The sequence below is a fragment of the Engystomops pustulosus genome, chromosome 5 (assembly GCF_040894005.1).
Source record: "Engystomops pustulosus chromosome 5, aEngPut4.maternal, whole genome shotgun sequence".
In the NCBI taxonomy this organism is placed as follows: domain Eukaryota; kingdom Metazoa; phylum Chordata; class Amphibia; order Anura; family Leptodactylidae; genus Engystomops; species Engystomops pustulosus.
This window is the reverse complement of record NC_092415.1, coordinates 160,838,009-160,864,033: the sequence shown is the minus strand read 5'-3', so window position 1 is coordinate 160,864,033 and position 26,025 is coordinate 160,838,009. Positions and strand designations below refer to the sequence as shown.

Genomic DNA, 26,025 nt, shown 5'->3' with positions numbered 1-26,025 from the left:
TGTTGCAATGAAGTACTAGGTGTTGGACTTAAATTAACTTCTTTTTGTCAAGTTGTCACTTTTTTATTTTAATTTGCATTTCTTCTTGTTGTTTTCATTTCTCTAAAACCTAAACCTTAGCGCCCTTTTTACATGCTGCCTTTGTAAAGTCTGTGTAAAGGGATCATTAGATTAGTCATGTGGCCTTTCCTTCCTAGTCTCCCCCTACTTACTGTATACAAGCAAGTAGTGTAAATGGGGAAAGGGGATTAAATTGAGACAACCCCGCACCCTATATGTCAACCTCAATAAAAGTCTATGGGGAATTTTATCAAGGCTCATAGTGGGTGTGGAGGGGAGTTTAGAGGGTCGAGCCGGGGCACCGAGTGTGCCACAGCAAAGGCTTTATCAAGGCTCGTACTGGGTGTGGAGCGGAGTGTCGAGGGCGGAGCCGGGGAAGAGAGTTTGCCACAGCAAAGGCTTTATCCAGGCTCGTACTTACTGTATGCAAGAAAGTAGTTTTCTAATTGGGGAAATGGGGATAAATTGAGACCCCCCCCCCACACCCTATATGTCAACCGCAATAAAAGTCTATCAAGGCTTGAAAGTGGAGGGTTGTGAAGAGGGCCGGGCCAGGGCACAGAGTGTGCCACAGCAAAGGCTTTATCAAGGCTCATAGTGGGTGTGGAGGGGAGTGTAGAGGGTCGAGCCGGGGCACAGAGTATGCCACAGCAAAGGCCTTTATCAAGGCTCATACTGGGTGTGGAGGGGAGTGTCGAGGGCGGAGCCGGGGAAGAGAGTTTGCCACAGCAAAGGCTTTATCCAGGCTCGTACTGGGTGTGGAGGGGAGTGTAGAGGGTGGAGCCGGGGCACAGAATGTGCCACATCAGAGGCTTTATCCAGGCTCGTACTGAGTGTGAAGGAGAGTGTAGAGGGTGGAGCCGGGGCACAGAATGTGCCACAGCAAAGGGCGGGGTTAACATCAAGCGCTGACATACGATGCGTCAGTGTATAAAAAAGTGGAGAATCTGGTTTTCACTGACTTGAACAGAGCAAGAACTAATTACACCCATACAAACCAAGTGTAAGTATGCTGTCAGTGCTGTCAGCGTGTGTTCTAAATAGGGGATAAGTTGAGACTCGCCATACACTAGAAAAACAGATAATGCTTGGGCTAAACGCATCCAAAAAAACAAAAGGTGTGTAAGTTACACTTAGCTATTTCTGGCCAAGCATTTATATACAGGCGGTCCCCTACTTAAGAACACCCGACTTACAGACAACCCCTAGATACAATCGATCTCTGGATTTTGGTATGGTAATTTACTGTACTTTAGCCATAGGCTACAATGATCAACTGTAACAGTTATCAAATGTGTCTGTAATGAAGCTTTATTGTTAATCTTGTTCCTTATGACAACCCAACATTTTTATAATCCAATTGTCACGGAGACCAAAAAAATGTTTTGACTGGAGTTACAATTATAAAGTATACAGTTCCGACTTACATACAAATTCAACTTAAGAACAAACCTACAGAACCTATCTTGTATGTAACTGCTTGTATATGGACTACTCCTCCTGTCTTTAGAGATAAATACAATCTACAGCTCCAACAAATGACATATTGGGGCAGATGTAGGAGGTAGGCACTGGGAGCTAGAGAAGTCCCCACGCGTTTCAGGAAGCCTGGTTAAGCAGGCGAAACGTGTGGGGTCTTCTCTAGCTCCTACATCTATGCTACACAGGTAATTATGGTTTGATGCACCACACAGCTGCTTGACTTGTACCACACTTGTGGATTTGACATTTGTTTGATTATATCCTCCTTTGCTGCTGCTGTGTTTTTTCACCTGAATATAGCCATTACTTATTATTTAATAGGCACGGGGTCTACTGGCTTGTTTTTAGCACTGATAGTGCTTTTTAAATGTTTTTAAATGGATGTGCTTTGTTACTTACCCTCAATAAAATATTTGTGATATATTATGGGCATCCCTGTTTCTCTGTATAGTTTGAATAAAAGGGGCAGTTCCCTGTATTCACTGTATTATCATGTTCATATTTATATGATCTGGTTAAGCCATATTAACCAGTGCTACATCTGTATGGATAGACATATGCTAGAGTCAGAAAATAAGAGACACACAATAGAGTCATTTGAAAAACACTTATAATGACGGCTTTGAAAAAGACTTGGGTGTGAGAAAATGATAGAATTTGTTATTTTAGAGTACTTTGCCTGAAGTTCAATACAAATTGACATGATTTAGCTGGAGGAAAGCTCTTTGGTCCTCCACTCTTGCCATTAGAGTGATGATCATCGTTATTTGTTATTAGAAACATTTGTTAAGTGTCAGCTTATCCTGTAGCTCGGCACAATGTGTAACAAGGCCGTCTAGCTAAGGTGAAGCTGGGCTATGCTACATCTGCACAAAGCAAGTCAATTACATTCAAATTGCCATTTATCTTACAGTTACATCTGCCTAAAGCTCATACACTTTTTTGTATATAGCATTATATTATATTTTCATTTTTTATGCTTTATCCTGGCTTACTAAATATACCCTGCCCCCCCCATTACAGAAGTACAGCCCCCTTTCTGTCTGTTTACAGAAGAGCTGGAGATCACTACATCAGCAGCCTCAGTAGGCATAGGAGCAAGAACTAGAGTACATCACTGTTGCTCCTGGGTAGGGAAGTAAGAGTTCTCCTAACTGAGACTTTTGCCAATTAAGGTCATCTTGCAGACTGTGGAGCCTTATAGCCATTGATGCTCTTCTGCAAGATTCTGGGAAATATGCAAACATTGGCTCTTTAGGCTACTTTGTAAGGCAGCCCCCTGAACATCATGCATGACTTTCAAGAAGCCTATTTGCATCAGTAGAGTATAGGAAACCGGCTTAGCTGTGTGAGAGACTTTTGACTATAGTTGGGAAGTAAAACCTCTCCTTTTAGAAAAGATATACTGGTTTAGCTTTAATCTCGTATCATGTCATTAGGCTTCTTGAAAGTCTTGCTTGATGTTAAGCATTACAAGGTAGAAAAAGGCATTGTTTTCCTTGTCCCATTCTGGAAAACTTATGTTCTAGTTTCTGTGAGGCCAGTGAGTATAAACAGACAGAACGTGGGCCAAGTACTGTGTGTTTCTGAAACGTTTCCAGTTGCTCTGTGACTCAAACAGTGCAGACCATTTTATTGTTTTCTCAATTCCTGCCATTTACAATCAGGATTGTTGATTTTAAACCCCTTCATTGTTGAATTATTAATTTTAGAGCCCTTCACCATCATAAGTCACTGGCATATTACAAATAACCATTTCACTACCATAGAACAAAAGGGATATTACCAACCACCTTTCACTATCCCAGACCACACATGATATTACCAATAACCCTTTCTCTACCCTAGACTACTAGGGATGTTATGACTAAACCATCTCTCTTGTGGAGAAAATTAAGAAGATGGCATTTACAGGTATCTGGCTGGGGGGCAGGTTGAATTATATACATTGACAGTTTTTATTTTTTCTATTCTTAGAATTTTGATGACAGTAAATACTCATTGTAGAAATAATTTTTAGGACTACATATTGGTGTATGTTCTTTCTTAAAACTAATTAACAGAGGTGATTAGTAATCTTGTTGTCTGTTAGCAGCCAGGTTGGGATGGTCACTTTATAAAGCTGTACTCACTTGCTCCGGCGCTCCTGGTGTCCAGCATCACGATCGGTAAACAAACAGGGGCATAGATCCGACGGACTCAATGCAAAACATCGGTAGTGTAGGAGCAGGTGAGCACAGCTTTATTTTTTTAAATGCCCTCCCCAACCTAGTTGCTTCATATTGATAACAGTCGGATAACCCCTTTAATGCGTGGCTCATCCCCAGTAGGTGTATCCTTCCTTTACTATTATTCTATGGTTTACTTTTTTTGGCAAGTATGAGCTATGAAATAAACCCTGTTATGTCCCTCTTGCTTTGATGATTAGTGAGAAACTGAAGAATGACCATCCAACATGGACCATGCCATAAAGGGGCTATGACATTTTGTCTTGGGCGGCTGGCGGTCACATATGTAATGGAGAGGATTGTCACATATGAGGTCCATATCATATGTGACAAAACACATATATGACATGGACCTCATATGTGACAATCCTCTCCATTACATATGTGACCACCCACAGCCCAAACAAAATCACATTTGTGATTGTGCATATAATTTGGCGTGTTCACATATGTCATGGTCATGGTCACATAATGGTTTTGGGAATCTCATATTTGATCACCTCCCCATGACATATGTGAGCACGAGTCCAAATAGGTATTTATACATACCGTTATTAAATATAGGTATATTAGAACCTATAGTAACTAGAACTAGTAATGTTCTCATCTAATACGCAAGCACCGCAATAGAATCCGCACGCAAGCACCTCAAACTCTGCTTGGATTGGACGTGAATATGTGGTGGCAGACACAGGCGCAGACGTGGCATGTGCCACCCAGTATTCAAAATTTATAGTAACTCTAGACATTCGCAGTGGCCAGATCAAAGCTTGTGCACGACTCTGCATGCACCAGGAAGATGCGAACCCGCAGGCCCCGTCACTGTGACAAAGGAAGAAGACTCCGCCTATCCATTGTGGAGGTGGCAAAAATGTTGGGGAGAGCTGTGGACGTGACGTCAGCGCAAGAGAAGAGTGAAGAAGACGCAATGTTATGTGACCAACTCCGGACCCAGGGAAACCAGCCACTTCAGAGACGGTAGGTATATTAGAAAGTTAGTCATGTGACAAGTAGCTTTATAGCTTTAGAGTAAGGTGAACCTTAGTCCCAGACAACCCCTTTAACTTATTTCTTGTGTACATTCCTAGAATTTATATAAAACTTAGTAATGTCTTGGCTGTCTTACTAGTCTCCCAAATTATTACTCACTTATTAGATGTCAGGTTCATTCTTTTAGCATATTTTTTTAATTAACTACCATATATACTCCTGTATAAGCCAAGTTTTTCAGCACATAAAAATGTGCTGAAAAACCCAACCTCGGCTTATACACAAAAAAAAAAAACTTGCATACTCACCTTCACGTGCCCGCGTTGTTCGGCATGGCTCCTCTTCTGTCTTCCTTCTACTGTATTAACCGGCAGAGGCACGGCCATGTGCTTCGCCGCCCGGCACACACTAAGAAGCAGCGTTTTTGCCGCACAGGAGAGAGGCAAAAGAAGAGGAACCTTGGAGAGCCGCGCCGAGTATTGGGGAGCCGCACTGAGCATCAGGGTTGCCAGAAGGTGAGTATGTAAGTTTATTTTTTATGTGCTGGGCAAACAGGGGGCTTGCTATATACTACAGGGGGCTGGCTGGCTGTAAAATAAAGGGGGCTGGCTATATACTAAAGGGGGTTGGCTATATACTACATGGGGCTCGCAGGCTGTATACTACAGGGGGCCGGCTGACTATATACTACAGGGGCTGGCAGCCTATATACTACAGGGGGCTGTCTATATACTACAGGGCCTGGCTGGCTATATACTACTTCGTCAGCATTCTAAATCATTATAGTAGTTTAAATAAGTTTAATTCACATTACCCGGTTCCCTGCCAGCAGCATTTGGTGAATCCACGGTGAGGGGACAGCTGCAGCCTTTGTCAGTCTCCTCTCTTCCACACTTATGCAGCACCCTCACCTCTCCTCACTTTCAGTCTGCACAGGTGCCGCTATATTGGTTTAGATCGTCGCTTCCCATGCCGTCTTTTGTATGACCCGAGGCCGTCTTTTTTAGCCAATCTATTACAATGTGTGATTTGCACATTGTAATAGATGATGTGGAAAATCCCCATACTGTAGTATGGCAGTATATGGGAGGATCAATCAGACAACCTAGTGTTAAAGTACCCTAGGGAGTCTGAAAAACAGTACCAAAAAAATATATAAAACAGTAAAAATAAATTCTAATCATCCGCCTTTCCTTAGAACTGATATAAAAATAAACAGTAAAAATCATAAACATGTTAGGTACCGCCGCATCCCAAAATGTCAGATCTATCAAAATATCATAATGATTATTCCTGGCGTTTAACCCTGTAACATAAAATAGCGCCCAAAGTCTAAAATGCCACTTTTTCACCATTTCGCAACTTATAAAAAATGTATTAAAAACTTTTCAGAAGGCAGTACAGTTTTCAAAATGGTAGTTTTTTTTGTAAACATATAAAAATATTATAAAACCTATATAAATTTGTTATTCCCGTGATCGTACCGACCCAAAAAATAAAGGAAACATTTCATTTGGAGCGCACAGTGAAAGCCGTTAAAACCAAGCCCATGTGTCGCAAATGTGTTTTTTCACCAATTTCACTGCATTTGGAATTTTTTGCCATTTCCCATTAGAGGTCAAGAAATAAACCCTATAAATACTGTCACTATAAAGGGAAATTTGTTACGCAGAAAACAAGACCACACACAGCTCTTTACAATAAAAAAGTTATACCTTTTTTGAAGGTGGCGGGTGAAAAATTGAAATGCAAACATAGAAAGGGCCTGGTTGTTAAGGCGTTAAACTTATATAAACTACTGAAATGATTCAGAAGGCTAACAAAGGCATTTTTTAAATCATCACAGCATCGACTATTGGAACCTGTCATCTGCTAAAAATTACATTCCTGATGACTGGTTCATTTTAAAAGAAATATATCATCAAGCATGGGTAAACTAATAGATCCAGGCACCAAGACTGTGGTAATCCTCTTATGTTCTTATGTTTGTTATCTATGGCCTTCTACGTTCTAAAATCAACTTTTAAAATGATGGTAAGTATGCTGAAAAAAGGGAAGAGGAATGCTTTCCATAAAAAGTGGGGAGTGTGGATTGAAATTTAGATGATAATCAAAGATCCCTGTTTATGTAAAAAAAAATAAACTGCCACTTGGTATTGGGGGGGAGGGAGAAAAATAAGGAATATTGGTATTAGTTAGGTGCATGTTAATTATTTTGTATCTTAAGATGTTGCAGTATAATGGCAAGAGCTTTCTATGTTTCTTTTTATGTGGTTTTGTGGATAATGGGGCACATTTACTTACTCGTCCCGTCGCGATCCCCGCCGTGCGTTACAAGGATTCGGGTCTGCCGAGATTCACTAAGATCGCGCATCCAATTTCCTGCATCTGTGGTTTCCCCTTATGAGGTCTGCCGGGCTCAGCCTTTTCTTCCCGGTGCATGTGAGTGCTGATCATGCAAAACAATTTGCTTTTTAAATTCCGCGGTTTGTCCGAATCAGTCGGGTTGTCCGCCGTCTACGCCCCCTCGATTTGTGTCGCATGCAAGCTGGCGCCGATGCAACACAATCCGATCGCATGCTCCAAAAACGCGGGGCAATTCAGGGCAAAACGGAAAAGAATTGCGCAACCCAATGAAAATGCGGCGTTCGGCCCCTTTGTAAATGTGCCCTAATGAGTTTATATGTACATCTATTGATATTTATGAAAAAAAGGATGCTGAAAGGCTCCTGGAGGAGTTACAAGAGTTCCTCTGTGATGTAACTTCACAGGCTGTTACACTGTCTGCCTCTTTGGCACTCCCCCTCTCACCTCTCTTCCAGCTGTAATCTCACTGCAGCAAGGGGAGTTTCAGCACACAGTGGGAGGAGGGGAGTGCTACCAACCTGCGAATTTGCAGCACCAAAGGGCTCTGTTAAAACCCCCCAAGAGCCTTTCAGGCTCATTAGCATAATGTTAAAAGTTGATTTTAGAGCTAAGGAGGCCATGCATAACAAATATAAGAAGATTCCTAGAATCTCAGTGACTACTTGGTTGTAGCCAAATATATCTTGTAAATATATGAGTAGATTGAGTAATACCACCTATTAGTTTGGCTTCTAATATTATTCAGTAGGCTGTGCTACCTTTTAGACCTATAATTGTCCAATATCTTTATTTTGTGCTTTGTGGCGCATGATGGTGCATCTTAAGGGGATGATGCGTGTAGATTTTACCCCCATAAACTACTAAGTAAGACCTGTTAACCAATATATTATACCACTGATTAAGTTAAGTATTAAATTAATAAAACGCACCAACAACAACGGAGCAGCTTTTCCCTGAACTCCACATTATGTGGCTCTCTGTTATTACTCCTGGAATGATTGAAAACTAGGTATTAACATTTCCCTTGACACTAGGAAGTGTTTGTATATGGCTGATTACTGTCACCACTAGAAGAAAAGTATAGTAACACTATTCCATCGTTCTTTCCCCGGAATAGCAGAGGATATTTCTAAGAAAAGCTGCAGATTTTTACCAAGCAGATATATCGGGGGAGCTGACAGGTCATCTATATGGCTTGGTGAATTATCTCATTATATAAAATGTTAGCTGTAAGATTCTAGCTAAAAATGATCCCAGCTGTAGAAAGACAGGTTATCCTTTATGACAAGTGTAAGATACTCAGTGTTACACCTTTTAATAACATGTCTGCATCCACTCTTACACTGCATCCCATGTGAACATTTCATAAGAACAAGACAGAAGTCTGTTTTTTTTCTGGATGTTTTTAAACTACCTGAAATATTGGTAAATACTTGACTAAAATATAGCTGACTGACCTGTATTGTGCCTGCACTGTCTTTTCTGTTTCTTAGCAAGGTATGAGTGTTTGTAGGTATAGTAGGAATAGATTCAATATTACATTTATTTTATTTACGAAAATTCCTGTTTATTTAAGAGTCCTAGCTGTCATTCATGGCTTTGGACCACCCACTGAACTCCCAGTATAAGCAGAGATTTAAATTAAAGGACATTTACATTCAGGATGAAGGATTGGAAGTCAAACACACTGACATGTAGGTGGTCCCCTACTTAAGGACGCCCTACTTACGGACAAGCCCTAGTTACAGACAGAGCCCTCTGCCCCCTGTGTTCTCTGGTGATGCTCTCTGGAAGCTTTACCTTAGTCTCAGCTGCAATGATCAGCTGTGCATAGTGTAGGCGTCTGTAATGAAGTTTTAGTGATAATCCCCTTTACAACATTACAAAAAAATTTTTTGAAAATCCAAAGGTCACTAGAACAAAAAATTTTTTGCCTGGAGCGACAATTATAAAATATACAGTTCCGACTTACATACAAATTTAACCTAAGTACAAACCCAAGGAACCTGTCATGTACGTAACCTGGGGACTCCCTATACTGGTGTGTGCCCCTGGTTTTTACAAAAAAGCTTTAAATAGTATGCAAAAGAGCCTGCAGGGGCCCCATGCTCCTCAGGTGTTAATTGAGCCTGAAGTCCCTCGGGCTCATTTGCAGAATTTTCAAAGCCTTTTTGGTAAAAACAAGTATATAAAAAAGCTAAAAGAAGAGCCCAAAAGGGCTTGGATGTTGATGTGCTTGGCTTACATTTCTTTATCCTGCTGGTAGCCCATGAGCCCTCTCCAAACATTGCCAATTACTAATATACGTCACATATAGTTAATATTATGTTTTGCATAAATATTATATAGCAGTGCTCACTGCACAAGTACTGAGGGAACAGCCGGAGGGTGAAACAGTATAGCACCATGTAAAGCCAGATGACAGAAGGGCCAGTGTAGCCCCTCAGGCTCATTAGCATCATTTTAAAAGGAAGGAGGCCATAAGCCCATAGAAAGTAATGGACCCTTGTGTTAGCTGCAAAACAACCGGTAACACGCAGTTCCATTACACATTTGTGCACTTGAGGCCTTATTCTACAGCTGTGTTTTGGATTTTCTTTTTCATTCTGCGCCCTGCATTTTGCTAACCTAACAAGCAAACAAACAAACTAGTAGATTTTAGATTTTTAATTAGGTGAATATTATTTAAAAAAAAGTTTAGATTTCAGGAACAATAAGAAGTTGAATCAAGGAAAGCTCCATCTTAAAAGTAAATGTATTTGTTATTTCTTGTTGTTAATAGTGAAAGTAATAGCCTAGTGCTACACACAGGGCATGGTCAATTGATCGTCTAGTACTGTATTCTGCACTGAACTCAGTTGACAGGTTAAAGCTTGCCACTGGTGGTTGACTAATCTTCAGGGCAGTCATGGGGGATTATAATTTTCTTAGTAATCTTTATAGCAAATATTTCTATTAAAAAGACTCCAATGTTAAATCTTTATTTTGGTAAAAAATGTAATAAATAGCCATTCCTAAATATAATATATAAATAAAAACTATTAATATTACTATACAACTATAAATACTATCACAAGGTGGATAGTACCGACAGTCACGTTCTATCAGGGTCAAGGGGGCATTTTTTTTCATATGCCCAAAATTTAAATTTTTAATCCATCAATTTCATAAAGTCTATGAAGTTAATATTAAAAGTGTGTGTGTGTGTATGTATATATATATATATATATATATATATATATATATATATGTATATATATATATATGTGTATATATATATATATATATATATATACACACTGCTGATTTACAGTAATCAAGGTCTTCAGCTGCAGAATGGAAACATCAGTAAACACTTCAGAAACGCAATAAAGAAGATGTATTCATGTAATTCATACTAATGAATGTTTTCATCTTGAGTACCTTTATTCTCTTCCTTTAATGAATAATACATGAATCGCTGCGTCTTAAGCAACTGCAAGTATTTTAAATGAATTCTTTCTTCAATTACAGACTTTAAATATATATGTATTAATAACGGCTACGTGGGAGACTGTAAGTAAAGCATATTCCCTTTTCTGTCCTCTGAGCGGAGCATAAATTCATGTGACATATAGCAGGTCTTCAGAATTAAAGATTTCTGATGGTCTACAAATCACGACTGCTGGATGATTTGAAAGACTGAAGGCAGAAGAACATTTATTCTTGACTCTTTTTCTACAAACTTGTGAAGGATAGCGGTTCCGATGAAGGTAAAGAACAGAAACATGGCAGAAGGGACATTTTCTTACATGCAAGTCACTTAAAATAGAGGGTAAATGGAAGATATTCAGTAATTCAGTATTAGGCCCATTGCACAGGAACATTTTAACATGGCTAATGTGTGCTACTGTACCCTTTCAGTACGGGCTGCACACGGCCACATTCACATTAATGGGCAATATAGCCATCCATTGCTCACCTTACCGTCAACGGAAAAAAGCTTGATTTATATTTTGAACTTATGGCCCGACTGCATGGCTACCTATGGAGGGGGGTGCGATGAAGAGCGCTCACCCCTCCCCTTCTCCAACCGGTCCCAGCTTCTGGTTTTCAGTATTTGTTTTCCAGTTTTGTAAGATAGTAATGGAAAATACTAAGGGTGGAGTGAAGCCTCAACCTCTCAAGGGGTGGAAATACTGGATCAGATCTGAACTTGTGCCAACAGTCTGAACAGTGTGGGCATAGCAGTTGTGCCACACAATTGGGAGTAATGATGTGGCTGCCAGGCATAGTTGATCTCTCTCTGAGCTTTACCATATGTGTCTGAGACACCTTGTAGTACCATTAGTCTGTCAAAAGTAATGAATGTTAATGATGTTCCCTAGTGTGCTCTGTCCTTCTAAGCAAGGGTCAAAAAAGCAGAAATTGGACAATTCTGGAAGGTATATGGAGGCTTTAGGTGCACTAATGTGTAGATGTTGCCTTAGTCTGTCTACCTGTATTTCTTGAGTCTCCTTACCAAATAAATTACTTATTTACTCATCTATCAACAGTTTTTTTTACTGAAAATGGGATTCCGATTAGCAGAACTCCAGAACCTCATCAAAAGATTCTAAAATCGAAGAATTGAACACATTAAGCATGTTAAGCCATATGTTATCGGCAAAGATTTATGTCAGAAAAAAAATGGGCTGAAGTAGTAGAAAGACAAGTAAAAGCAGGCTTCCCTTTGAACTGCGAATTAAAACCCAGTCTTAGTTGAAAGACCTCAAAATGCGTTTTAGCTCCCCAAACCTGCTACCATATTGCTAGGATATGTAAGAGTCTGATCTCTAAGGAATGGGGCTATTCTACCATTTCCTGCACAAGGAAAGGACTGGAATGCTCGATACAGATAAAAACACGAGCTCAAAAATTTTTTCCATTTTGATGAAAAGCTTAGGGATAAGCTTATTGCTGATGTGTGGTCGTATAGTGAAACTTACAAGTACATTTTTAAAGGAGTATTTAAACACACATGGTAAATCTGTTTAATTTTACTTAGAAACAAGTTCAGAATTTATGTTTTTGATATCTTTATTTGGAAAGGCATTATGCTTTTTGTTTTGTTTTTTTGATCTGTATGAAAAAAATATAGGTGGACATCAAAGATTTCCTTTTTTATTGCCAAGCTTTGTGTTCACTTCTGTTCCAGACGAATTTTCCTGGGATGTAACTTCCGGTGTGAGTCATCCAATTGACAGTATCATATCAACCTGGATATTGAGAGTATCTGGTATCTGTTTGTTACAGATTATTTTTTTTTTGGGGGGGGAGGATGGGATTTATCACCATATGCCTGGTTTCCTGTACTATTTTTGAAACTTTTTTGTCACAGTTGAGACTTTTTGTCTCAAAAAGTAGTACAAGAAACTTGGATTTTCCCACTAATATCTATTTAGTTTTTTACTATAAAGCTTTGATAAGTATTTTCTATATTAACCCCTTTTCGCACGAGGACATACTATTACATCCAGGTGCTGGGGGGATGTATGGAGAGAGCTCACGAGCTCACAGTTGACACCTGCCTGCAACTGCAACTGCCACTGCCACAGTTGGTGCTGGCGCCACATCACCACATCCCAAAATGCACGTTCTATCAAAATATGAAAAAAAAAATATATATACCCTACTATGAACACCGTAACCAAATGTGTGCGCCTAAATGTGTGAATTGCCACTTATTCAATACTTTTCATCCATGAATAATCGAATAAAAATGATCAAACAGTCATATAGGTCCATGTATAGGTCAGTATATCCCGCAAGAAATGACACCTTACATGGGTCCGTACACCGAAGTGTGAAAAAGTTATTGGCGTCAGAATTTGGCATAATGGGAAAAACCCTTTGTACAAAAGATTTTTTTTTTTTAAATCCAATAAAACCTATATAAATTTGTTATCCCTGTGATTGTATCAACCCAACAAATAAAGAGGAAGTGTCATTTGGAGCAGAGAATGAAAGCTGTAAAAACAGAGCCTATAAGAAAATGCTGAAAATGTGTTTTTTTGCCAGTTACCCAAAGCCCAAATAAAAAAGTTAAACCTTTTGGAATAAGGGGAGTAAAAACCAGAAATGCAGAAATATACAAGGGCTGGATCCAGTGAGGATTAATAAAGACTAATAATGAACAAATTCTGAACTATTATAATGTCTTACTCAGCACAACTAAATTATTTATTTCTGTAGCCTAAGAAAACCAAACAAAATCATCATTTGCAGATTATTAAAAAGTTGGCCCTTTATAATAGTTTTGATGTCTTATCACCATTGCCATTGAAAACCTTAGTCTAGTGGCTTTGCTGTTATTAAAAGGAATTATCAGGCACTCATTTTACTGATTTAGACACTACACAATTTATATCGTTCTTATTGATCTGTTATGACACATGGTGAAAACAGAAGCAATTGAAGCAGAAAATGTTTCCATGCTGTGTAGTGATGTCAAACTAATGGCATATGGTTAGCAAAAATAATTCACTATACTGTAGTATATCATGAAAAAGGAACCTTCCATCTATTGGCCTTGTCTTTAGTGGAAATGTTATATTTGTTTACAAGGTCAATGTTATTCTGTGACAATTCATTCCTTATAGACAGTGGCTTTTTATAGCTACACAAAAGAGTTATGAATGCAAAAAAAAGAATATAATACATAATATTGGAGGGAGTAAAAGAAAACATAGCTAAAACAAGTGTCTTAGAGAATAAAACAGGCCTGGTTATAGAAACAAGAATAGCAGAATCCAGAATGGAACAACTTATGGCTTGCTGGGACAGTATTGTATTCAATCCATTACTTATTGATTTGGACTAAAATGGTTTTAACTACTTAAATTCTACAAGAAATTTTACTACTTTGCTGCTTGGTATGTTCTCTCAAACTCAGTATTCAAATGCTTCTGAGCACAAATGGATCAGTAGTTCTAGGGCAGTGGGTATCCTCTGTGGCACTCTGGGCCAATGGTAGGCTACCACATATTGCTTCACATTGGCTTAGTCCAGATCTCCATTCAGCAACTATCATTATTTCCTTCCTCCGTTCTTCCGCCTGTGCTATTTTTCTCCACTCTAAATTACAGGACCATGGTGGCAGCCGCCATCCATACATGGAATACTATGGGGAACAGAAGCTGAACAGAAAAGCATGTTTCATTGCCACCATGCTCTTCTATGACGGATAATCTTCAACTCTGCGGGACCTCCAAATATAACAGTACCCTCTACTCATCGACAGTTTCATAGAACTCAATGGATGGGCAACAATAATATTTAAATGTCCAAAAGAAAAAGAGTCCACTCACCCACGTGCTGTGTTCTCTGATCCTGGGCAACTGTGCTCACGTGGAAAGGGTATGCCGATCCCAAGGTTAAAATGCTACCAAAAAAAATAAAAGATTCCACAGGCACCAATCCAAAATAGGATGAAAAAAATAAAAATCTGTTTATTAGAATGCCATATTATGACAGGAAAAACCAACATCCTAAAAAGTGTACACTCGAAACAGGTCAAGCATTTTGGATCCATTATTCATGGTCCCTGTTCATACCCGAGGTGAACAGGGCTAGAACAGCTCAATAAACAGCAAAAAGACAGGGAAGAAAGATGGAGGAAGGAAGGCCCAATAATCGTGTGACCAAGGCAGGGAGGAGTGAAATTAAATGGCTGAGTAAATTCGTAATGAGAACAAAAAATATCAATATATGTATGTTACATAATAACTAGAGATTAAGCCAAAGGGATGTTGCGTATCAAGTGTCAAAATCCACTTGGCCTCCATCATAAACAATGTTCTCTTACAATCACCGCCTCCCCTATTAATAGGAATGTGCTCCATAGCGGTGACCAACATGGCAGAAACTGACCCACAATGACAATCACAAAAGTGTTTAGAAGCCCCAGTGAGGGATTTGGTACTTGCAATAATTTTAGGGTTGACTCCAGTGACATGTTCAGATACACGATCCTTTAACCTCCGTGCAGAACAGTCAACATACTGGATGCAACAACTAGTACATTCAATGAGATACGAGCCAAGAAGACTCACAATTCATGTTTCTTCCAATAGTGAAGGTTTTGTTGTTAGCTCGGGATTTAAAGGTAGAAGTCTTGGTCATATATTGCAAATGTTACACCTTGTGCCCCCACAGCAGTAATTGCAGTTGGTCATAAGATGTAAAGAAGTTTGGAGACAAAAAGGTACCCATTGTGGGTGCTCTGGTGGAAAACGGAAGTGATACCATCTTTTAAAATCTTCTTGAGTGTGTCACTATGCTGTAAGATAGGCAAGTATTTCTTTATGATGCCTATAATCTCTTCAAAGTTGTATTTTGTATTAAAAACAGGGTTCTTAGTGTGTTCAGATACTGTATGTTTTTTGTCTGTAAGAATATGTGCGTGGTGTGTTTAGCAGTGACAATTCTTTTTGTTCTTTCACATGGATTTTTTGTGTATCCCTTGTCACGAAGAAGGGATGTGAGGTTGTCACTTCCAAGATTGAAAGCCTCCAGGGTGGATGAGGCTCGTCTAGCCCATATAAATTCCCCCATAGGGAGCTTCCTAACTGTGTGTCGTGGATGGCAACTTTAAACCCTAAGTAGGGTGTTGTCACTAGTGGTATGATAAAACTTAGCTAATACCCTGTTGTTAGTTGAATCTCCAGTAAGAAAGACATCAAATCATTTTTGTTGAAATGGAAGATAAAATCAACGACTGCCTCCTGGCGACCAGACCACACCATGAGCCAGTAATGTATCTCCCATACCAATATACCCATTAAATGGGCAGATGAATGAAACAAAAACTTTCCTCCCATAAAGCCATATATAAATTGGCTAGGGAGGGTGAGAAACAGGCTCCCATTGGACATCCTACTTTCTGGTATCAAAAGTAAAAAAAAAAAATTAGACAAAAGAAAATTTAGAACAGACACCATAAAGTTCTGTAAAGTCAACAAATATGTACTGTATCTCCCAACATTGTATTCCACTGCCCTGCATGCAAATCCATGAAGGATCGAAGTGTACAGGGCCTTGACATCACAAGAGAGCAAAGCATATTCAGGCGTCCTGGACAGTCTCTCCATGGCCGACAGTACGGCTTTACAGTCCCTGATATATGCAGGTAGACAAAGTACTAATGGTTGTAAAAGTCTGTCTAGCCATGATCCCAGTCTCTCGAACAGTGAAGATGTTCCAGACACGATCAGACGGAAGGTAGGGAAATTAGACTTATGCGTTTTGGGTAATGCATAGAAGTTGAGGCAGATGGGATTAGATGGTAGAAGAAAATCTGCTGTTTGTTTATCGAAGATTCCCAAATAGATGCCTTCCTCCAAGGATCTTAGTAATTTCAGCTGTAATATTAGGGGTGGGATCAGTAAAAAGCATTTGGTATGTAATACCATCCTGCAACATTTTGTAAATCTCTGGGCGTTACAATTCTTTATCCAAAATTACTATGGAGCCCCCTTTGTCAGATGGACGTACCATGATATTGGGGTTTGTTTGTAGGCTTTTTTTTTTTAAAATCAGATTGTGTTTATTAAATACTCCAACACATTTTCTCGTTTACAACAATGAGAACAAAACTTAACAGCACCTTCCCAGTTCCTACCTCCCTCTCCTTATGCCCAACCCTCCCATTCCCCGGTACAGAAGTCCACTTCATAGTGTGACGACGAAGCACAAAGTCCAATCAAGGGTTTGGATGTTTACAAACAGATAACCCTATATTCTCCCCTAACTATCCATTCTTTCCACAGTCATACAGCACTTACACACAAGAGTATTGTTGATCTTTTTGGTCATGTTTAGTACAAATAATAGTATGATCATCACAGGAGGACAGAGGGAGACAGTAGAAACCTAGAGGGAAGACCCGGTGTAGCAATCCAAGGGCCCCATATGGTATCAAACTTTTTCATGGCTTTTCTTTTCCTATATACTCCTTTTTCTAATCTAATTATATAATTGAGGAGCTCCTTCAGCTCACTAATTTTTTTTTTTGGGGGGGGGGGGGGGGGGATCGGTTGTATCCACTTGGCTGCTATTAGCTTTCAGGCCTGGTAAAGTATGCGAGACATGCCTATATTGTCACTTGTGATGGTCATATCCTCTTCCAATAGGCCCAACAGACATATCCGTGGGGAAGCTTCCAAACGTATGGAGTATACCTTATAAATAAGATCCAGCACCTTTTGCCAGTACTCTCCCAACTTAGAACATTCCCAGTACACATGCATAAGGTATGCATCAGGCATGCTGCACTTTGGGCAATTAGAGTCAGATCTGCCCCCAATCTTTGCTAGCAACATTGGTGTTTTATAAGCTCTGTGTAAAAACAGTAAATGTGAGAATTGCTTGCCTTCACTAAGGGAGAGCATCTGTGTTAGGGAGAAGATAGTGTCCCACTGATCATCAGAAAATGGTCCAATGTTTTCCTCCCATTTCGACCTGCTGGGGAATGTGACACCCTTAAGGAACTCTTCCTGCAACGCCCCATAGAGTAGGGAGATTAGCCCCTTAGAGGAACCAGGGAGTAGCAGCGTTTCTAGTACTCCCAGTCTTCATGTTACTAAGCTTAGACTCTGTTTCTGGGATTCATATGCATGTCGTAACTGTAGGTACCTGAAAAAGGCAGTGTGTGGTATTTGATACGCTTCTCTCAGAGCATCAAATTGTTTGTAGGTTTTTAAGGGGATTGCCGTTGCCCTTTGGTAAGGTTGTTATATTTGGTATCTGTAATGTTGTCAATGCATAAGATCTTCAAGTCCCTTTTGACTACTTCCTGAAACAGATCCATTTCAGGGGTGCCGGAGTTAATGGGGTAAAATTTAGGATTCTTGCAATTAATCATCTTGAGAGCATTGGTAATTTCACTATCGTATGAGTTATTTCAATCAGTAGAGTTTTGCAAACTAACCAGATTAAATAGAGTCAGTTGTTCTTTAAAATATGTGCTCAGATCAAATTTACGTCCAAAATCTTTAAGAGACGCAAAGACTTCCACCTTTAAATCCTGTGCTAGTAACTAAACCTTCACTATTGGGAGATACAGGAATTACGAGCCTTCTTAGCTCATGTATCTCATTGAATGTACTAGTTGTTGCATCCAGTATGTTGGTGGTATTGCACGGAGGTTAAAGGATCGTATATCTGAACATGTCACTGGAGTCAACCCTAAACTATTGTGAGTACCAAATTCCTCACTGGGGCTTCTAAACATTTTTGTGATTGTCATTGTGGGTCAATTTCTACCACGTTGGTCACCACTATGGAACACATTCCTATTAATAGGAGAAGCGGTGATTGTAATAGAACATTGTTTATGAAGGACGCCAAGTGGAATTTGACACTTGATACGTGACATCCATTTGGCCTCAATTCCCAGGCTGCAATGATCAGCTGTAAGGTGTCTGTAATGAAAGCTTATTGATAATCCAATGACACTTCTGACTTACATACAAATCCAACTTATGAACAAACCTAAAGAACCTATCTTGCACATAACACAGGGGCAGTTTGGAAGTTTATATAATTTTTTTTCTTGGCTCATTTACATACAAAACAATTTGCCAAAATTATTGGACTGCAAAGTGTCTAAATCAAATACTAATCTGGTAAATAGAAAGGACTTCAGTTTTCAGACTAAATATTCCCTGTTGTGTTTTATTGAATCTAAAACAAATGTTAAAAAAAAAGAAAAAAAGCTGACTTTTAGGTTCATTGGGGTTACCTCTCTTGTCAATGATGTAACAGACTTCAACAAAGTCTCCCTGATAAAAATCTAAACACTACCATTAAAATTCCACTTTCCAGCCAAAAAACTTCAAACAACACCATTGTCTCGCCTTTTACTCTTCATGATTATATGTATTATATTACAGTATTGTTAGAAGCTGATGCACAGTGTGTGTTTTCACCAACGGCAAACTATAAACCAGACCCACCATACAATGTAGTCAGTTAAATTACAGTATATAAAAGTTAGAGCATATTTCTTGCAGCTTGAAGACTGTTCTAAGCACTCGGGGGCACGTTTACTAACAGTCTGTACTGAGTGCAGTGTGTCTTTGTAGTGTGCAGGGTGCACCAGGTTCAGGACTTCTAGCACACGTTCTTCATGATTCTGGTGCTCCCTGCACTGCCCCGACAGAGTGCACCAACTTTTTTTTTTTGGTGCACCTTTAACTTTGGGCGTGCGACAGACTTCTGTTGGAGTTGGTGCACGGTTGTGCGCATGGTTCGACTGTGCACCGGAACGCCCCTTTCAATGACGAAATTTATGTTGTGTGAAGAATAGTGCAGCCCGACACAAAAGGGTTGTGTGCAACACATATGTGGTGCGGACAGTTCTTAAATACATGTTCAGAAACACCTTAGTAAATGTGCCCCTCTATTTACAAAAGTTAGTTGATAAGATCTACTCATAGGATAAAAGTGAAGTGATCCTGCTTACCTGATGCTGGATTACTTTATACCATAAGGGATGTGCAACTACTTCAGGAAAAAGCTGAAACAGCTTTGTAACATGTCTAGGGATTGTTTAATATTAGAATAACAGGGTTCTCACTTTGGTGTGATCCATCTATCATCTACTATAAAACAGCACTACCATCGTGCTTCCATCAGTGAATATACCCAACAGCAGTAATGAGCCAAAATAAAGCTTTAAGGATTTGCCAGGATTGCAATCTTAAGGGGGACATTTATCATAGGTCGCCGCTCATATAAAATCCCCTCTCCAGCGTCCTGCCTGGCGTACAATAAAATCCCCTCTCCAGCATCCTGCTTGGCGTACAATTGTGCTATTGCCGGTTAACTTTCACGCCTGAATGTTCACAGGCTATAGATAGTGTGCAGGTGGCCTACTTTGACGCCGCCCATGCCCCTTTCACACCCTTCTGTGCCCACTTCGCTTAAAGGAGGCGATTATTAAATCTGGCGATTATTTCAGGGCTTATGAACCAAGAAACTGGCTTACAAACCATGATAAAACCATTAACTACTAAAACCATTCCTTTCATTGCATGCCCCATCAGGGGTAAGAGTTGACACAACCTCACAACCCAACTTTATCTGTATATAGTGTGAGCATTATTTCTATCACATGAATTACAACACCATTTCCTCACTGTTAGTCCTCATTCTTTCTATACTGCTATTGGATCCTATATAGACAGCAGTATATCTACTAAGGTGAATGAAAGGGACACCATCCTGAAGGGATATTCACTTTAAAGATGACTTAAAGAGACGTTCCCCTAAAAGTAATTCATCCAATTACCACTGGTGTTCACTTTTATATTACACTAGCTGTGTTTAGTTGAACCAAGGGACTAAGTGTTTCGCCAACCCATGTAATTCCAAGCCTGTCTATGTGTGTGTATATAAACATATACTGTATTTTCTGGCGTATAACACGACTTTAAAGTCCTAAAACTTTTCAAAAGTTGGAGGTTGTCTTATGCGCCTAGTGAGGGGGGGGGGGGACCTTTTGAAGAATGATTCAATAAGGTGCCCCCTGCAGCCACCCGTAACACCTGTTATGTCTTTCATTGCTGCCGGCAGCTTTGCCGGTGTAGCCGTCACTATCCCTGCCCGGTTACCATCATAATAATTAAACCGTTCTCCCGAAGCAGCAGCAGCCGACGTTGCCGTCTTCTTTACTACTGTAAACGCCGGCTCTGCAGCCAGCAGACGTAATGACATAATGGCATCTGCTGGCTTCAGAGCCAGTGTGTACAGCCGTCGTTCACAGCAGCAAAGAAGAAGTGGCTCATTGTAATGAATCCAATGACCTATCCTGCAATACAGACCAGACCATCTAGGGTTAAAGTACCCTAAAGGGTCTAATAAATAGTGAAAAATAAAGTTACAAAAATTATAAAACATTCAAAATTCAAATCACCCCTCTTTCCATTGAACAGATCTTAATACTAAATAAACTGTAAAAATCTGAATCGCCGCATCCCAAAATGCACGATCTATAAAAATATATAAACAGTAATTGCTGGCCGTAAACCACATAACGAAAAAAGTGAACAAATGTACAAAACGTGACTTTTACACCATTTTACATAATATAGAAATAAAAAGTAATCAGAAGGTTGCACAGTCCTCAAAAAGGGGGGGGGGGGGAGCAATGAAAATGTCAACACCTCCCACAGCTCCGTACACCATAGTATGAAAAAGTTATTAGCGTCAGAAGATGGCAAAACAATTTTTTTCCGTATACATTGTTTTCATTTGTGAAAATGTATTAAAACACATTAAAACCTGTATAAATTTGGTATCACTGTGATTTTACCGAACCATTAAATAAAGTAGATATATTATTTGAAGCGCACAGTGAAAGTCATAAAAACTGAGGCCACAAGAAAGGTAAGCAAATGGGTATTTTCACCAATTTCACAACATTTGAAATTTTTTTTCCAGATTCTCTGTACAGGGCATGAAGTAAAAAATAACGTCACAGAGAAGTAAAATTTGTTACGCAGAAAAAAAGCCCTCACACAGCTCTGTACACAACAAAATGAAAAAGTTATAGATTTTTGAAGGTGGGGAGCAAAAAAATTAATGAATAAAGGCTGTGCCCTTAAAAGGTTAAAAATTTGAATGAACATGCACAGCATATTTTATTTATTCCTAACATCTAGCTTTATCTATTCTTATTTGCCATTGTAAAAGAAGCCACACCCAAAAGGGCCCATACAGATTTTCAGATCAGACATTTTTGTCTCTCTCTCTTAATTTTGGCACTATTTATTTAGCTTTGTTGATGGACAGAACTGCAAATTCCACCAAGCTTTTTCATCCTTCTAAGAAAAATCATTACGCCATTATTTTTATACCACTGGTAACACCCATGCTCTGTGCAGGCACTTATCGCGGGTGTTAACCATGTAAATTCTGGTGGCGCATGTGTGCCGCCATATTGGATTCGATCGCTGCCACCTGTGAAGTTATCGAGGGGTGGCGTGCAGTTACTATGACAGCCTCGGGTGATTCAAAGACCCAAAGCTGTCTGGATTTAACCTATGTATTACATGAATACCTCTTTAAACCAAGCCTTTAAAATACATGGCAGTGGATGGATAAATTACTATTATGTGATAATAAAGTCCCACTTAGACATAGAATAATCATTGTTGGCATGGGGCATCACTTTTAGTGCTTACATGTTTGGTCACATATCAGACATGAATAGTACTGGTACTATGTCAGCATGTTACCAAGTAGGAGGAAAGAACATGGCGTCCAGCATGAGTTCATGTGACCTGGCTTCAAGATTTAGTGATTTAGTCCAGGATTGAAAATACACACATATAATAATGAGTTCTTATCAGATATCACAAATTAATGCTATTTTGGAGCTTAAACACAGAAAAAATATTTAATCTAATGCGTATTCTGTGTTATATTTTAGCTTCAGCTTAATTGTGCTACCTAACCTACTGTATTCTCTCTCTTAATTAAAACCTCCCACTCACATACCTAGGACTTCTCAGAACTGCACCAATTCTCTGGAATGCTTTCCCAGCATCCCATCAAGTATTACATAATTTCCTACATTTAAAATGAGCTGTAAACACCCACATCTTTAGGCTATGTTCACACCTCGCCTTTTGTATACACTCCTGCTCCTGACGTACTCACCCACCGCAGGTCATTGTATTCTAAGCAGAGGCAAAATGTTGCTCAGCAGGAGGGAGTATCCCTAATGTCACTATTAGGACAGTGACATCACTGGGAAAATACCCCAAACAGCGGCTACCCGAGTCACTAGCTACTGCCCATGTGTACTCCTCCTCCTGCATATGAGGAGGGAGGGGTCACCGAGAGACACGCCCCACTGTAAGTGCATGTAGTGGGGTATGTCTGGGTCTCAGTCATAAGGACATGATGTAATTCACCCAATGTAATCTTAATTCGGAGAGGCAAAATGAGATGTGAATCCATCCATATGTAGACCTATCACATTCCCCAAACGAATGTAACTTTCATTCTGTTTTCAGTAACCCAAACTTTATACTTCTGTATTTTATCCCTTAGCTAGACCACTGTACTGTCACCCTCCGTGCCACCACTGTTTCCTCTTGAATTGTAAGCTCTTGTGATAACCATGTAATAAACATGGTATTTTTTTGTATATGTACCTCATGTTCTGTAAAATGCTGTAGAATGTGATGGTACTATATAAATAAAGATTTATTCATTTAAAATATTTATTATTGGGATGTTTTTTATACATAGCAGAGTAGTGGTTTATCTCAGACCAAAAAATACGTCTTATTATGCATGTTTTGCCTCGGATTTATACATATGTCCTCGGAGCCTATGGAGCACCATGTGAGCTGATTCTGAGTTTAACCCTTTAACATTATTTAACATTTATAATGTGCAGTTTTTCTGTACTGTTATTACTCTAGTGGCCATTACTACACACAGCAGTTTTAATGATGACACTTGGATAACCATAGGGATCACAGTATCAAGTGGTAATGCTGAGCCAGAAAGGTATTTATATCGTAAAGGATCTAGTGCCAGTAAATTACAAGGCTAAGTGTTATAAAATTGCTTTCTGAAGTGGAAAGAAGCACTTTTTAGAGTACACCCATCTTATGTAGTCAGTGTAACACAGCTTTTCTCAATGCCTCAACAGTGGCCTCTTGTGCTGATGGGGGGCTGGAGGAGGGGGTGATGAGGGATACAATAATACATGCAGACTCGCCTCATAGGCGAACTGTGATGTGATATCAACACCATAGCTGCTGCCGCCATGCCCCGGATTGTCCTAATAGAGAAACGGCACAGAGCGCTGATTAAATTTGACATATGTGACTTCTCACCCCCCAACCTCTCCCCTTTATCAGAATTAAGGGTTATCTGCAAACATGTTAACACTTGCAGGCTACTGTGCCTAGAAAAAGCTAGGAGACAAGCATCCCAGACGCTGAAATATCGGTGGCAGTTACATCGAATTTTAATTTTAATTTTAAATTATCTTCTGTTGAAAATTGAAAGAGTTAACTCTTTAGCGAGCAGGATGGCGGAGAGATTAGATTGAGCTGGTGACGGGTCACGAATCACACATGATGTGTACATCTTCCTGTGCCCTTCCTGTTTCTAGTAACGTATTTACGTTTAGAAGGCGAATGGAGAATCCTCGCTCCAGATAATGCAGCCGAGTAAGCGAGCGTCTGCCTGCTGCATCTCTCTGCTCGCTCTACAGCGCTGCTGCTAGTCTTTAAGCTGTGTGAGAATCCTGGGAGTTGGTGATGTCAGACTGGTTTGGGTCATTTGAAGGTTAGCAGCCTGGGAAGGGTTCATGGAGAGTTCACTCGCATATATTAGGCAATCCAATCTTTCATTTTGTGTGACACAAGTAGTAGGAAGTGAGCTGTTCAAAAGCAGAAGGATCTATTCGCTTGTGAAGGGGGGACCTGAGCCCTGGATGAAATAAATGTTGTTATTTTTACCCACTTTGAGCTCAGTTACAAGCGGAGAGCGGGTTCAGCTTATTCACTGCTGCAGAAGGCTGCAAGCACCTCCAGGAATTTAGAGACATTTTGCCTGCAGCTGACAGCTTGGATTTCTCCGTCCCCCTCGCCTGCTCTGCTGGAATGGCTGGGAAGCTTGGAAAATAGTAAATGATCATTTGGATCAATTACAGGCTTTTAGCTGTGTTGTCTGTCATAATTCATGATTCTGGTCTGGGAAATAGACCAACAGCCTACGTGCCAAAAAAAGGGGCAGAGTTTGATGGAGTTGGGTGTACTTTTAGATGCCATTTTATTCTGCACCTAAAGGAAAAGCACTTTTACAGGCATCCTGTATAGGGGGGAAATCATGTTTGACTGTATGGATGTGCTAGCTGTGAGCCCTGGGCAAATGCTGGATTTCTACACTGCGAGCCCGTCTTCATGCATGCTCCAGGAAAAAGCTCTTAAAGCATGCTTCAGCGGATTGGCACAGACAGAATGGCAGCACCAACACCGGCACAGTGCTCAATGTAGGTCCACTTACCAGCCCGTCTGGCTTTATTTTCTTCTCTTCGCTGCTTTTGACTGCATGCCATAAATAACTCAACTTCGGAGGGACATCCATTAAAATATTCTCCTTCTTTCTTTTCATTGAATATTTTATGGTATATTATTACATATCTTTAAAATATGTCTTTACATATGCAGCATTTTCACGCTTGCCAGAAATTCATGGACGCGCATTATTATTATTATACACCGTATTTATTATGATATTCAGTTGCTATTTACTATTATAGAACCCATGATATTGCATCCATAATAATAAACAATATTATTATAGAGGTAAAAAAAAAAGACATCCCTGCTTCTGGTATTGTTTTGGTTTAGTTTTGTTGCTACATGTGAATATGATTTGCATAGTCGCAAGTGTTTCTGTTGTCATTGCTAAAACTTTGGTTGTCTTCAGGGCCATAATTCTTATAGAGTTTGACCTTAGCACCTTTGAATTTGCTTTGCTCTGACTTAAAAGTTTCTGCTCCTGCTAAATAAGCCTGTCCCTGGGACACTTCAGTGTTTAGCCATTAATTATAGCCTAGCCCCAAGTTACAGGCAGTGGTTAGGACATTTACAGTAGGAGGTTTGTGAAGGAGGAGATCTCTTTGCTTGTGGTCTGTAAAGTCCTGTTATCTGATCTTGACATGGTGCCGGTGAGCACATATATTGTAAACAGTAGTAGGGCTGCTTTAGCACTTTGGCTTCAACTTTGAGAAATGACCAAAGGCACCAGAATGCACAAGCCTTTCACTGCCCCAAAGTGCCTGCAGGATGCTGCTTTCCACTGACACTGATTTAGATAAATTGCTGAGCTATTTATCACTTTGGTT

General features: G+C 39.8%; 1 protein-coding gene across 5 annotated transcripts in view; it reads left to right on the top strand.

Moving 5' to 3' along the window:
• The window catches only part of RARB (retinoic acid receptor beta), a 474,419-nt gene that overhangs the window by 330,893 nt on the left and 117,501 nt on the right, over window positions 1-26,025 (top strand). Inside the window, exon 1 of one of the 5 annotated variants that reach the window (XM_072153617.1) lies at window positions 24,439-25,167. The exons of the other annotated variants lie outside the window; for them this stretch is intronic. Within the exon in view, the coding sequence (XP_072009718.1) occupies window positions 25,005-25,167 (163 nt within the window). The 5' untranslated portion in view covers window positions 24,439-25,004. Of the gene's footprint in view, window positions 1-24,438; window positions 25,168-26,025 lie in introns of those variants that run through there. 5 annotated transcript variants of the gene reach the window in all.